Source organism: Erinaceus europaeus, chromosome 2 (genome assembly GCF_950295315.1).
Source record: "Erinaceus europaeus chromosome 2, mEriEur2.1, whole genome shotgun sequence".
Lineage (NCBI taxonomy): Eukaryota > Metazoa > Chordata > Mammalia > Eulipotyphla > Erinaceidae > Erinaceus > Erinaceus europaeus.
Genome location: NC_080163.1, coordinates 96,688,567 through 96,701,422, shown reverse-complemented (window position 1 = coordinate 96,701,422; position 12,856 = coordinate 96,688,567). Strand labels below are relative to the sequence as shown.

At 37.3% G+C, this 12,856-nt stretch overlaps 1 protein-coding gene across 3 annotated transcripts in view; it reads right to left on the bottom strand.

Moving 5' to 3' along the window:
• Positions 1 to 6,518: 6,518 nt before the first annotated feature.
• Positions 6,519 to 12,856, bottom strand: part of GALNT7 (polypeptide N-acetylgalactosaminyltransferase 7) — a 178,081-nt gene continuing 171,743 nt past the window's right edge. For all 3 annotated transcript variants that reach the window (XM_016188106.2, XM_007523010.2, XM_060184402.1), the window contains one exon: positions 6,519 to 8,900. In XM_016188106.2, coding sequence (XP_016043592.1) covers positions 8,763 to 8,900 — 138 coding nt within the window. In that variant the 3' untranslated portion in view covers positions 6,519 to 8,762. The remainder of the gene's footprint in view (positions 8,901 to 12,856) is intronic.

The window sequence follows — 12,856 nt, the reverse complement described above, 5'->3', positions numbered from 1 at the left end:
CTGGTGAACCTGGGACTTTGGAGCCTTAGGCATGACAGACTCTTTGCATAACCATTATGCTATTTACCCCCTCGCATTAAAATATAAAAATGGAAGTAAACTCTCTTAACAACTGATTCTATCTTTTTTTTATGAATGCCTGCTAGTAAACTTGAATTGTCCTAGGTCAGATAAGAAGGAATAAAACACTATATTCACACTTTTTCGATATTCTTCAGTTCTTCACATTTTCCTAAAGAAGAGATAAGTAATACAAAGAACAAATTAAATGCAAGCCAGCTTATAAAAGACATTGTAAAGGAGATGATGAGTTTAGATTTGAGAATCACTAGAGCTCTGCTAATATTAGGTAATCCATATAACCTTTCAGTTCCCACAATATTTATTTTATTGATTTTAAAAATATTTTTCTTTATTATTGGATATAGACAAAGAGAAGTTGAAAGGGGAGGAGGAGATAGGGGAGACAGACACCTTCTTCACTACTCGTGAAGTTTTCCCCCTGTAGGTATGGACCAGGGTTTTGAACCTGGGTCTTTGCACACTGGCCCCCACATTATTAAAATTAGAGAAAAGTTAAGGATTAAATGAATCGATAGATTAAAGATATATTCTTGTCAAGAAATAATATCAGTTAAAAGCATACGTATCAAAACATGAGTTATATAATTGTTATGACAGAGAGTCAGATTCAGGGGGCCAGGTGGTCAAGTGCATACAATAGCCAGGTTTAAGGCCCTTGTCCACACCTGTAGGAGAAAAGATTCACAAGCGGTGAAGCAGGGCTAGGCTACAGGTGTCTTTGTTTCTCTATCTCCACTTTCCCTCTCAATTTCTCTCTGTCTCTATCCACTAATAAATAAATAAAATTATATATATTTAGATTCAGTTCTGACATTTTTAATAATGAAGGTGGAAAATACCATTCATGGAAAATATATTCTTAGAAAGTTTTTTTTTTTAATTTTTTATATTTATTTTCCCTTCTGTTGCCCTTGTTTTTAAATTGTTGTTGTAGTTATTTATTATTGTTATTGTTACTGATGTCATCATTATTAGATAGGACAGAGAGAAATGGAGAGAGGAGAGGAAGACAGAGGAGGAGAGAAAGGTAGACACCTGCAGACCTGCTTCACCGCCTGTGAAGCAACTCCCCTGCAGGTGGGGAGCCGAGGGCTCGAACCGGGATCCTTACGCAGGTCCTTACGCTTTGCACCACTTGCACTTAACCCACTGCACTACCGCCTGACTCCCAGGAAAGTTTTTTTCTGCTTTGGAATAGAAAGAAATTTCTTCCACAGGATTAAGGAGATTTTGTCTATTGGAGTTTATGTTCTTCATTCCTAATACTAAATTTGTAAACTTAGACAAGTTAAATAATTATCACATATAAAACGTGTGACTCAATGTATGTTTTAGTGGTTTTTGATTTTCCAGAAAGTGTTAGCTTATAGTTCACTCTATATTTTTCTTCTTCCAAGTGTCAATCTGCTTTGTTATCCAGTTACTAAAAAAGATGCCGTATATGTTTTGCTCAGCATTACCGTTTAGTGAGCTTACTCCGTTTATCCTTAGCATGCATGGTAAGTTCAATTTTGTAATGTGTCATGATCATAGAGGATGTTTATCTGTTTTCTAAGTCCCCCCTCCGCCCCCCAGAGCAGAGCTCAGTTCTGGCTTATAGTGGTGCGGTGTGAGAGATTGAATCTGAGATATTGGAGCCTCAGATATGAGGGTCTCTTTGAATAGCCATTATGCCATCTACCTTTGCCTGTTTTCTAAGTTTTTATTTGTTTTGGGCTATTGAATCACTGCTACAGCTGGAGTTTGGTCCTTTCAAAAGCCATATATATATGTCTTTTAATTAATATTTATTTACTGGACAGTGACAGAAATCAAGAGGGAGACAGAGGGAGAGAGACAGAGATACCTGAAGCACTGTTTCACCACCCACATAGCTTCTTACTTGTAGGTGAGGACTGGGGGTACTTGTGCACTGTAATGTGTGTGCGCAACTAGGTGCACCACTGCCTGGTCCTCAAGACATTTTATCTAAAGATAATTTCAAAGACATACTATCTTATACATCTTCTCCCTCTCTCTCTCTTTCTTTCTCTCTCTGTCTGTCTCTCTTTCTTTGGCTGTTAATTGCCACCAAAGTTATTGCTGGGGCTCGGTGCCTGCATGACAAATCCACCACTCCTAATAGCTATTCATTTACTTAATTATTTTAGTTTTTTTTGACAAGACAGATAAATTGAGAAGGGTGGGGAGACAGACACCTGCAGATGTGCTTAGCTGTCTATGAAGCGACTCTCCTGAGTTGGGGAGCCAGGGGCTCGAACCGGGACCCTTACGCCGGTCCTTGCTCTTTGCGCTACCTGCGCTTAACCCGTTGCGCCTCTGCTGGATTCACTGACGTGCTTAGCTGCTTGTGAAATGTATTCCCTGCAGATGGGGAGTGGGGGCTCAAAGTCCAGTCCTTGCACTTGGTGATATGTGTGCTTAACCAGGTGTGTCACCACCCCCTACACTTAAAAAAATATACATATATATATCTATATATATACATATATAGATATATATATATTAAATTTTGGAAAGATTGAGATGGGAGAGGGAAATAGAGAAGGTAAGAGAGAGACACCTGCAGCACTCTTCACTACTCATGAAACTTCCTCCCTGTAGGTAGGGATCAATGGGCTTGGACCAGGGTCTTTGCATATGGTAACATGTGCGACACCACTTGGCCCCCATTTTAGACATTCCTTAGGATGTATTTATCCTATCCAGTGGTAAAACTAGACCACTAAAAACTCATCCTACACATATTATGTGAATAGTAGTGGGAGTAGCAACAGTGCTTTCCCTTATGTATAACTGTTACCCTTCTCTACTCATTTTAAGTTGCTTAGTTACTGAGCTTAATTCCTTCACTTGTAAAACAGAGATTATGACATATATAAAACACAATCAAACACACACATAGCCTTTATAGACATTATTCAGTGTAACCTGAGTAAGCCTTAATTCTTATTATTCTTTTTGTTTTTCTGTGAAAGCACTGCTCAGCTCTGACTTATAATAGTACTGGGGATTGAACAGATTGGGGGCCTTTGTTATCTCAGGTATGTAATTCTTTTTGCATAACAATTATGCTATCTCCCCAGACTATTTTCTCACTAAAGACATATTTTTAGACTTTGGAGCCAGACAATAGTATCTAATGTTTGTTTTAACCTATGTGCTAAGAATTATTCTAAGCATTTTATATATGTTAACTCATTTATTATTAGTAAGAATCTCATAACATAGGTATCACTAATTTCCCCATTTTACACATGGGGAAATTGAGGCATAAAGATTAAATAACTTGTCCAAAGAGACAGAGGGAATTTATTGGAAGAAATTCAAATGCAGACAAGCCCACAATATTATGCCACCAGTATACTGTAAGGCCATTCTGTCACAAAAATTAAGGAAGCCTTCATACCACTACTGCTCAGATGGAAGCTTTAAGACTGACTCACAAAAAACTGAAATTCACCACCCCTTCATCTGGTGCCCTAGTCCTGAGATTCCCATACAGACATGATGGGCCTAGACCTTAAATAGATCCCTCTCCATTGTCACTGGTCATCTCCATCAGGAACAACACAATAGACCCCTTTTGTGAGCCCCTATAGGACCTTGCCCTCAATGTGGATCAACAATGGTAGAGAATGTCCCATCCTCCGAAGGGAGGCTGGACAATATACTCTATCTACCACCTGAGGAAGATGGGTCCTGAAATTGAGGCAGCTTGGAACATTCCTACTCATGACCACAGAATGCGAGCTCAGACCTACAGGGATGCAGAGGTCACATAGGCTGCTATGCTGAATATGTGCCCCAGTTCAAATCCGATGGAGTCTACAGTCAACAGTATATACCTTTCCCCTATTTGGGAGTTACTCTCCTAGAAAGCCCTTTATCCAGCCATGACATCATCTCCCCAGAAAATAACTTGGGTCCGCCTGCATATCAGAGGTTAGGCTCAGGAAAAAACTGATATAGTCATGGGGCCCTTTGGAATATAACTAAAATAGGCCTACTAGCTATCTACAAAACAGAGACCCCAAACCTTCATCTGCAATATTCCAGCCTTTAGGTTCATGATTAGTCAACAATGTGCTTGCCTTTCTATGTTAAATTTTTTTTTTCAGCCACCAGGTTCCAGATGCTACCATAATGCTAACCGGACCTCCCTGGGCAGACGACCCCACCAATGTGTCCTGGAGCTCCACTTCCCCAGAGCCCTGCCCCACTAGGGAAAGAGAGGCTGGGAATATAAACTGACCTGCCAATGCCCATGTTCAGCAGGAAAACAATTACAGAAGCCAGACCTTCCACCTTCTGCACCCCATAATGATCCTGGGTCCATACTCCCAGAGGGTTAAAGAAAAGGAAAGCTATCAGGGGAGGGGATGGGATACGGAGTTCTGGTGGTGGGAATTGTGTGGAGTTGTAACCCTCTTATCCTATGGTTTTGTCAGTGTTCCCTTTTTATACATAAAAATTAAGAAAAGGAGAAAAACACACTCATAAAAAAACCCCCTGAAATCCATTAACCTCAATTATGAGCATCTCAAGATCTTAAAAAATAAGAACTGAGCTTACACTTCTCATTATATAGATGAATATATCTTTTTTAAAAAAATGACTGAATAAGGGGCTCAATGGTATGGTAGGGCAGGACTTGAATGCATATGGTCCCAGTAGGATCCTCAGCATTGCACAGCCTGGTTTTCTCTCCCTTCTCTCTCACTAAATAGATGAATCTTAAAAACAGCTGCTAAAGTTATTGAATCTTAGAGTCTTTCCTTCATTTGCTAATCTAAGGATAGCAAATGGTCCTCCAAACCGTCCTCCTTATAATAGGCTAATTCAAATGAACAGTATGTATTTCTTTAGTAGTGACTACAAGTACTTTCACATGACTTGATTTTCAAATACTCCAAACTCTCTGGCTCAGGTCAAGTAACTCCAACTTTTTTTTTAAATTTAGTTTTAAGTGGGTTTTTATTTTTCAGTTACATCCTGCTTAGAAATAAAATTATTCTAAAATTTCTGTGAGAAACTGCATCTAAGAAATACAAGTTTCAGTTAACTCATCTTTTCATTGTTGTCAAATGTCATTTTTTCAAATTCAAAGTATAGCAGCTAAGAATCAGAAGATGTGACAATGGATAAGTCTGAGGATAGTTTCCGTTACAAAAATAGTAAAATCACAATAATGCTAGCACAGTCATATTTTCTCGAGAAATATCTGTCTTCTCTATCTCAGATCAATGACAGTCAGTGATATATATTTTTCTGTTTGGGAGGTACTCTCTGCTCTAATCCAGCTTTCTAGCCCTATTCTAAACTCAGACAAACATCTTCCCAGACAATATTTTTAGTCCACTTGTATGTTAGCTATCAGGCTCAGGCAAAAATTACCAAAAAAATGAGCCCCTTGGAACATACCCAAGATAGACTTCTTAGCTTCTTCCCAGACAAAGATGCCTAATTCCATCTGCTCTATTCCTACCTTTGGGTTCCTGTTTATTAAACAATTTGTCCTACTTTATATCTTACTTCCTTTCAGCCACCAAGTTGCAGATGCTATTATGATGCCATTTTAACTCCCCTGGGCAGACGACCTCACCAATATGTCCTGAAGTCTCACCTCTCCAGCACCCTATCCCACTAGGGAAAGATTGAGTAGGCTCGGGTTATAGGTCGACCTGCCAACATCCATGTTCAGTGGAGTAGTAATTATAGAAGCCAGACCTTCTACCTTCTGCATCCCATAAAGAAGTTTTGTCCATACTCCTAGAAAGGGATGAAGAACAGGGAAGCTTCCAATGGAGGGGATGCGACACAGAACTCTGGTGGTGGAAACTGTATGGAATTGTACCATTATCTTCTTAATCATTAATAAATCACTAATAAAAAATTAAAAATAAACAAGAGATGCCTGCCTTGTATCTAAGGACTTACTACTTTTTTTCCCCCCAGTCCTCCACCCTCTTTTTGTTATGCTGGGGCTTGATTACACAGGGATGTCTATTTTAGACTAAGAGAGGGAGAGAAGGCAAGGCATTACAGCACCAAAGCTTCCTGCAGTGCTCGACCCAGGGTGGCATACATGGCAAAACAGATATCCTGCTGGATGAACAGTCTTGCTGGTTCCCTACAGCCTATTTCTGACTTCATTTTATTAGACTTTCTCCTTTCAATCTTTCAGGGTGTAAAGACTAGTAAGGTTTTGCTTTTAGTTTGTTTCTTTTCTGGAGATGGAATGTTTAGAACATTTAGAACTTAAAGCAGATTTCTAATCACCACTCAAGCACAAACTCACCTTTTAACTATGGTTTAAGACAGTTTAGATATTACTTTGGCCTATCTTGTAAATAATAAGATAAAGTAATTTTTAAAACTTATACTATAAATCACTAGCTTCAGAAGTGATTATAAGCACTGAAAAAAAGTCATGGATTAAAATACAGTATTTTATTTTTTTCTCACCTAAAAAACAAGCAACCCAGATTTAAGATATACATAAATGTCTCAAATTGATCCCTAATAAAACTTTAATATTTATACAATTTCTACAGAAACATACAGTGTATCAAAATCTGCATAAATCATATTTATAAAATGTGTATAAATGCATAGTGATATTATCAACTTACAAAGCAAGTATATGGGAATTATTTTCAAAGCAGCCTACAGTAGAAAATAGTTATGGCAGCAGCTTCTGATGTGTTTTGTGTTTGTTACGTTTTCCAATTTCAATATATAGATCATTTTCATAGAGTATCTTATTGAATTGCACAAAATATCCATTTAAAATTTACATGCACAGTTTATGTGCCACCGTTCTTAAGACAATGCATAGTTAACAAGGTTATAATCTATTCAAAAAGAAAAACAGAGCCATCTGAAAACACAACAAATTAAAGTACCAATTTCTTTTCATAGTTGATTTATTTTGCATTTATAGAAGCGTATAAATGTATTCCTTTTTTTTAAACATCCCTAGAGTTGAATGAAAGTTAAAATGGTTGATCACAGATCAACAGCAAAATACAAACTGACAATTCAAATTATATTTAAACTCTATTTGTGGTGTTTAATTTTGTTTCTTCAAATTTAAGAGCTGAGCTTAGAAGAAGCACATTTGTAGGCTTTTCTTTTAAACAAATGTGGTTTCTTGTCTTTTTTCATTTTAAGCTTTAATTAAAAATATTTCCTTCTACCAGTAGTTTGAGATTCCTTTCATTGATAACATGATTACAAGATCAAAACTGATTAATCTACTTGCCATTCCCCATATCATCACATTTTTTTGCTCTCAACATAGAGTTTAAATCTTTTCAGTAATAAAAGGCTTTACTTAAAAATTAAAATCTAGCTGATCACTTGCAGTATTTGGTTGTTTCTGTTAAGGTATTGTGCTAACAAACATAGAAGTTAACAAGACTTCTTATGAAAAAAAGTCAATAGAAATATGCATACTGAAAAACGCCTAAGAAACACTAGGGAACTAACACCAAACTAACAAAAAGTAGTTTATAACTGGAGCTTAGTTTTTTTTTTAAATTTAAAAATGCAGAGAATTTCATTGGAGTGAAGATAGAAGTAAAACATTCATCCATTCACTCTTGGCTTCCTAGGTTGCACATCTTAGGTTATAATGCCAGGAGTTTTGTTAGGCTTAGTCTAAACAAGGACATGGAAATTTGTACCTTAGAATGAACCTTTGATGTGTTTGCAATGGTGTTTTGTTATTTTTGTTAACTCATATCAAGGTTTCAGACTGAGAATCACATAGTTTTCTTTAGTGACAGGTACTGAGGAGAAAATAAATTATAAATGACAGTGGACAATTTCCTCTAGTTGGTAGACCCTTCTGCTATATTAGGAGCTGTACGAACCAAGGGCACCAGGAAAGCCAGCAGATAAGGGTGTTAATGCCACATGATCTTCTATCCCTATGGAATAGCTTTGGGGTGTTGCATATTGCCATTTCTTTTTCAAGCCTTACAACATTCAATTTCAGAACAAATGGTAGCAGATAAGTTTCATTACTAAGTAGTAAAGGTATTCCTCATACAGGTGACGATTCTATCATTACCACCCTATAAATTTCATCAAAAGCTCTTGAAATATATACTGAGAAATGAAAGAGGCACTAAATGTGTTGAAATTCACCTTTCAAAAAAGCAGCATGACTGTGAAGGAAGGCCACCATGGCTAATAACCTGTGGCAGTGCTTCAAAAAGATGTAAAATTAAATAAAGATACAAGAGGTTGACAATCACCAAGTAATATATGAAATCTGGTTACTCCACAACCTTTTTTCAAGTGTGTTAAAAAAAAAAAAATCAAACTGCCTTTCAGACCCCTGAGTGTAATCCCAAAGAAGACAACACCTTTAACTCTATTCTAATAAAACAGTGCTAAGTGCACAAATTACCAACATCATCTTAAAACAAAACAAAACAAAAAAGATGTAAACATCTACAAAGTTTAAGGTAAAAGCAGTTTTGTAAACAGTAACTGCAGATGATAATGTTATTGTAAAAATCACAGTTTATCAGTGTCCTTCGAACTGATCAGGAGGTTCTGGGTTTGGAGCTGTACAGAGTTAATAATAGTTGCAGCAGGTTTCAGGCGATTTTTCAGTCCTGTATAAACTTTTGTGTCAGTAGGTAGGTATTGGTTTCTTCTTTCTAGACACTGTGGATGTTATTCATTTCCCAATTTTGAGTCATTTTACTGGAGTCACAATTGGAGATGAAGACTTGGTGAAGGACATCTGAGCGATCTAAGCACTTTCCTGATGGTATATGAGTAAATCTGTGCAAGTTCTGGAAAACATAGGAAAGAGTAGTTTAAAATTTGAACTCCTGATATCATTTGACATTCAAAATAGTTATTGCCTGGCTTTCATAAGAAAATGATTCAAGCAAATCTAGCAGGCTTAAATCAGTTATACCTCAGATACTGGATCTCTCTCGTTTTTAAATTTATTGGGGGATTAATGTTTTACAGTCAGCAGTAAATACAATAGTTTGTACATGCATAACATTTCTCACTTTTCAATACAACTCCTACTAGGTCTCTGCCATCCTGTTCCAGGACTTGAACTCTCCCCCTCACCAACCCCAGAGTCTTTTATTTTGGTGCAATACGCCAACTCCAGTTCAAGTTCTGCTGAGTGTTTTCTCTACTGATCTTGTTTTTCAACTTCTGCCTGAGAGTGAGATCACCCCATATTCATCTTTCTGACTTATTTCACTTAACATGATTTCTTCAAGCTCCATCAAGAATAGGCTGAAAATGGTGAAGTCACCATTTTTAATAGCTGAGTAGTATTCCATTGTGTATATTGAACACAACTTGCTCAGCCACTCATCTGTTGTTGGACACCTGGGTTGCTTCCAGGTTTTAGTTATTATAAATTGTGCTGCTATGAACATAGGTATACACAAATCTTTTTGGATGGGTGTGTTGGGTTCCTTAGGATATATTCCCAGGAGAGGAATTTCTGGATCATAGGGGAGGTCCACTTCTAGCCTTCTGAGAGTTGTCCAGACTTTTCTCCACAGGGGTTGGACCAATTGACATTCCCACCAGCAGTACAGGAGGATTCTTTTGTCCTCACAACTTCTCCAGCATTTGTTGCTGCTGTCTTTTCTAGTGTATGATATTCTCACAGGAATGAAGTGGTATCTCATTGTTGTCTTTATTTGCATTTCTCTGACAAAGACCTGGAACATTTTTTTATGGGTTTCTTGGCCTTTGGATCTCTTCTGTGGTGAATATTCTGTCCATGTCCTCTCCCCATTTTTGGATGGGGTTATTTGTTTTTTTGTTGTTGAGACTGGCAAGCTCTTTATATATTCTGTTTATTAGCCTCTTGTCTGATGTCTGGCATGTAAAGATCTTCTCCTATTCTGTGAGGGGTCTCTTGGTTTGGGTAATGGTTTCTTTGCTGTGCAGAAGCTTTTTAATTTGGTGTAGTCCCATAGGTTTATCTTCTTCTTCTAGCGTTTGCCCTTCTTCCGTAGCCAGTCAACAGCGTCAGGTTGAAAGCTGTCAGGAGCTGCTTGTTGCTGGCTTTGAAAGTGACTGGGATCTATGTGGATTCAGTCGGCTAGGAAGGATCGTCAGTTTCCCCAATGAATGGGTACTCACGGGATGCACCACGAGAAGGTCGATCCAATGCATCCCCCATAGGTTTATACTTGCCTTAGTCTTCTTTGTAATGGGATTCATTTCATTGAAGATGTCTTTAAAATTTATGTAGAAAAGAGTTCTGCCAATATTTTCCTTATACTTTCTGGTCTAACCTCCATGTCCTTGATCCACTTGGAATTTACTTTTGTGTTTGGTGAAATATAGTGGTTCAGTTTCATTCTTCTGCATGTTTCAACCCATTTTTCCAACACCATTTGTTGAAGAGACTCTGCTTTCCCCAATTAATAGTCTGGGCACCTTTGTCAAAGATCAGATGTCCATAGGTGTGGGGGACTTACTTCTGTGCTCTCAGTTCTATTCTACTAGTCAGTGTGTCTATTCATGTTCCAGTACCACGCAGTTTTAATGACAATGGCCTCATAATACAATTTGAGATGTGGGAGTGTGATAACTCCAGTTCTGTTCTTTCTTCTCAAGACTGTTTTGGCAATTCTAGGTATTTTCTGGTTCCAGATAAACATTTGTAGCATTTGTTCTATTCTTCTAAAAAATGTGGTCGGGATCTTGAAGGGGATAGCATTAAATTTGTAGATGGCTCTGGGTAATATATTCATTTTGATGATGTTAATTCTTCCAACCCATGAAGATGGAATATCTTTCCACTTCTTTGTGTCTTTTTCTATTTCCTTGAATAGTGACTTAACTTTTAGTATACAAGTCTTCCATTTCTTTGGTTAGGTTTATTCCTAGATATTTTATTGTTTTTGTTACTATAGTAAAAGAAATTGAATTCTGGATTTCTTCTTTTTCCAACTTAGTGTTTGCATAAAGGAATGCCATTGATTTTATATGCTAATTTTGTAGCCTGACACCATACTATATTACCTGATAATTTCCAAAAGTTTCATGCTGGATTCTTTAGTGTTTCCTATGTACACTATCATATCAACTACAATTAGGGAGTGTTTGACTTCTGCTCCTCCATCTCTATCCCTTTAATTCCTTGATCTTGCCTGACTGCTAGGCAAGAACTTCTAACACTGTGCTGAATAACAATGGTGATAGTGGGCAGCCCTCTCTAGTACCTGATCAAAGAAGAAATGCTTCCAGTTTTCACCATTGAATATGATGTTGGCTATAGGTTTGCTATATATGGACTCCACTATCTGGAGGAATTTTCCAACTATTCCCATTTCTTGTAGTGTTTTGATCATAAAGGGATGTTATATTTTGTCAAAGGCTGTCTCTGCATCTATTGATATAACTATGTGGGTCTTGGTATTGCATTTATTGATGTGGTAGATCACATTGATTTACATATATTAAACCAACCTTGCATCCCTGGGATAAAACCAACTTTGTCATCATGAACAATCTTTTTAATATACTGCTGCATCTGGTTGGCTAGGATTTTGTTCAATATTTTAGCATCTATGTACATCAGAGATATTGGTCTGTAGTTTTCTTTTTTTTGTTGTATCCTTGCCTGCTTTTGGTATCAGAGTGATGTTGGCTTCATAGATGCTGGAAGGAAGTATTTCTGTGTCTTCAATCTTTTGGAAGAGTTTTAAAAGTAGAGGTATCAACTCTTTCTTGAAGGTTTTGTAGAATTAATTTATAAAACCATATGGTCCAGTACTTTCATTCTTGGGAAGATTTTTTAAAATATATTTTTTAAAGTTTTTATTAATATTTATTTATTCCCTTGTTGCCCTTCTTGCTTTTTATTGTGTAGTTATTGTTGTTGTTGATGTCGTCGTTGTTAGATAAAACAGCGAGAAATAGAGAGAGGAGAGGAAGATAGAGAGGGGGAGAGAAAGATAGACACCTGCAGACCTGCTTCACTGCCTGTGAAGCAACTCCCCTGCAGGTGGGGAGCCGGGGGCTCGAACCGGGATCCTTACACCAGTCCTTGCGCTTTGCACCACCTGTACTTAACCGGCTGTGCTACCGCTCAACTCCCTCTTAGGAAGATTTTTGATAACTGTTTCAATTTCATTGGCTGTGATTGGCCTGTTCATATTTTCTAGTTCCTCTTTATTTAATTTTGGAAGTTTGTAGGTATCTAGGAACTCATCCATCATCCATTTCTTCCAGGTTCTTTAACTTGGTGACATGTATTTGTTCACAGAAGCCTCGCATAATATGTTGAATTTCTGTGGTGTCTGTTGAGATATCTCCTCTTTCATTTGCAATCTGATTTATTTGGGTCTTCTCCATTTTTTGTTTTGTGAGTCTGGCTAAAGGTTTGTCAATTTTGTTTAATTTTTAGAAGAACCAACATTTAACTTCCTTGAACTTTTTTATGATTCTCTTTTCAATGTTCTTTATTTCTGCCCTAACTTTAGTTATTTCAGTCATTCTGATTGCTTTAGGGTTCCCTTGTTCTTCTTCTTCTAAGTCTTTAAGTTGTGCAATCAGGTTGTTTATTTGTTCTTTTTATTGTTTCTGAATGTGTGCTTGTATGGCTATGAACTTCCCTCTCAGTACTGCCTTAGCTGTGTCCCAAATATTTTGATAGCTTGTGCCTTCATTTTCATTGAACTCTCTCAAAACATTCTGATGTCTTCCTTTATTTCCTCTTTGACCCAAAGGTTGTTAAGTAGTGTACTGTTGAGCTTCT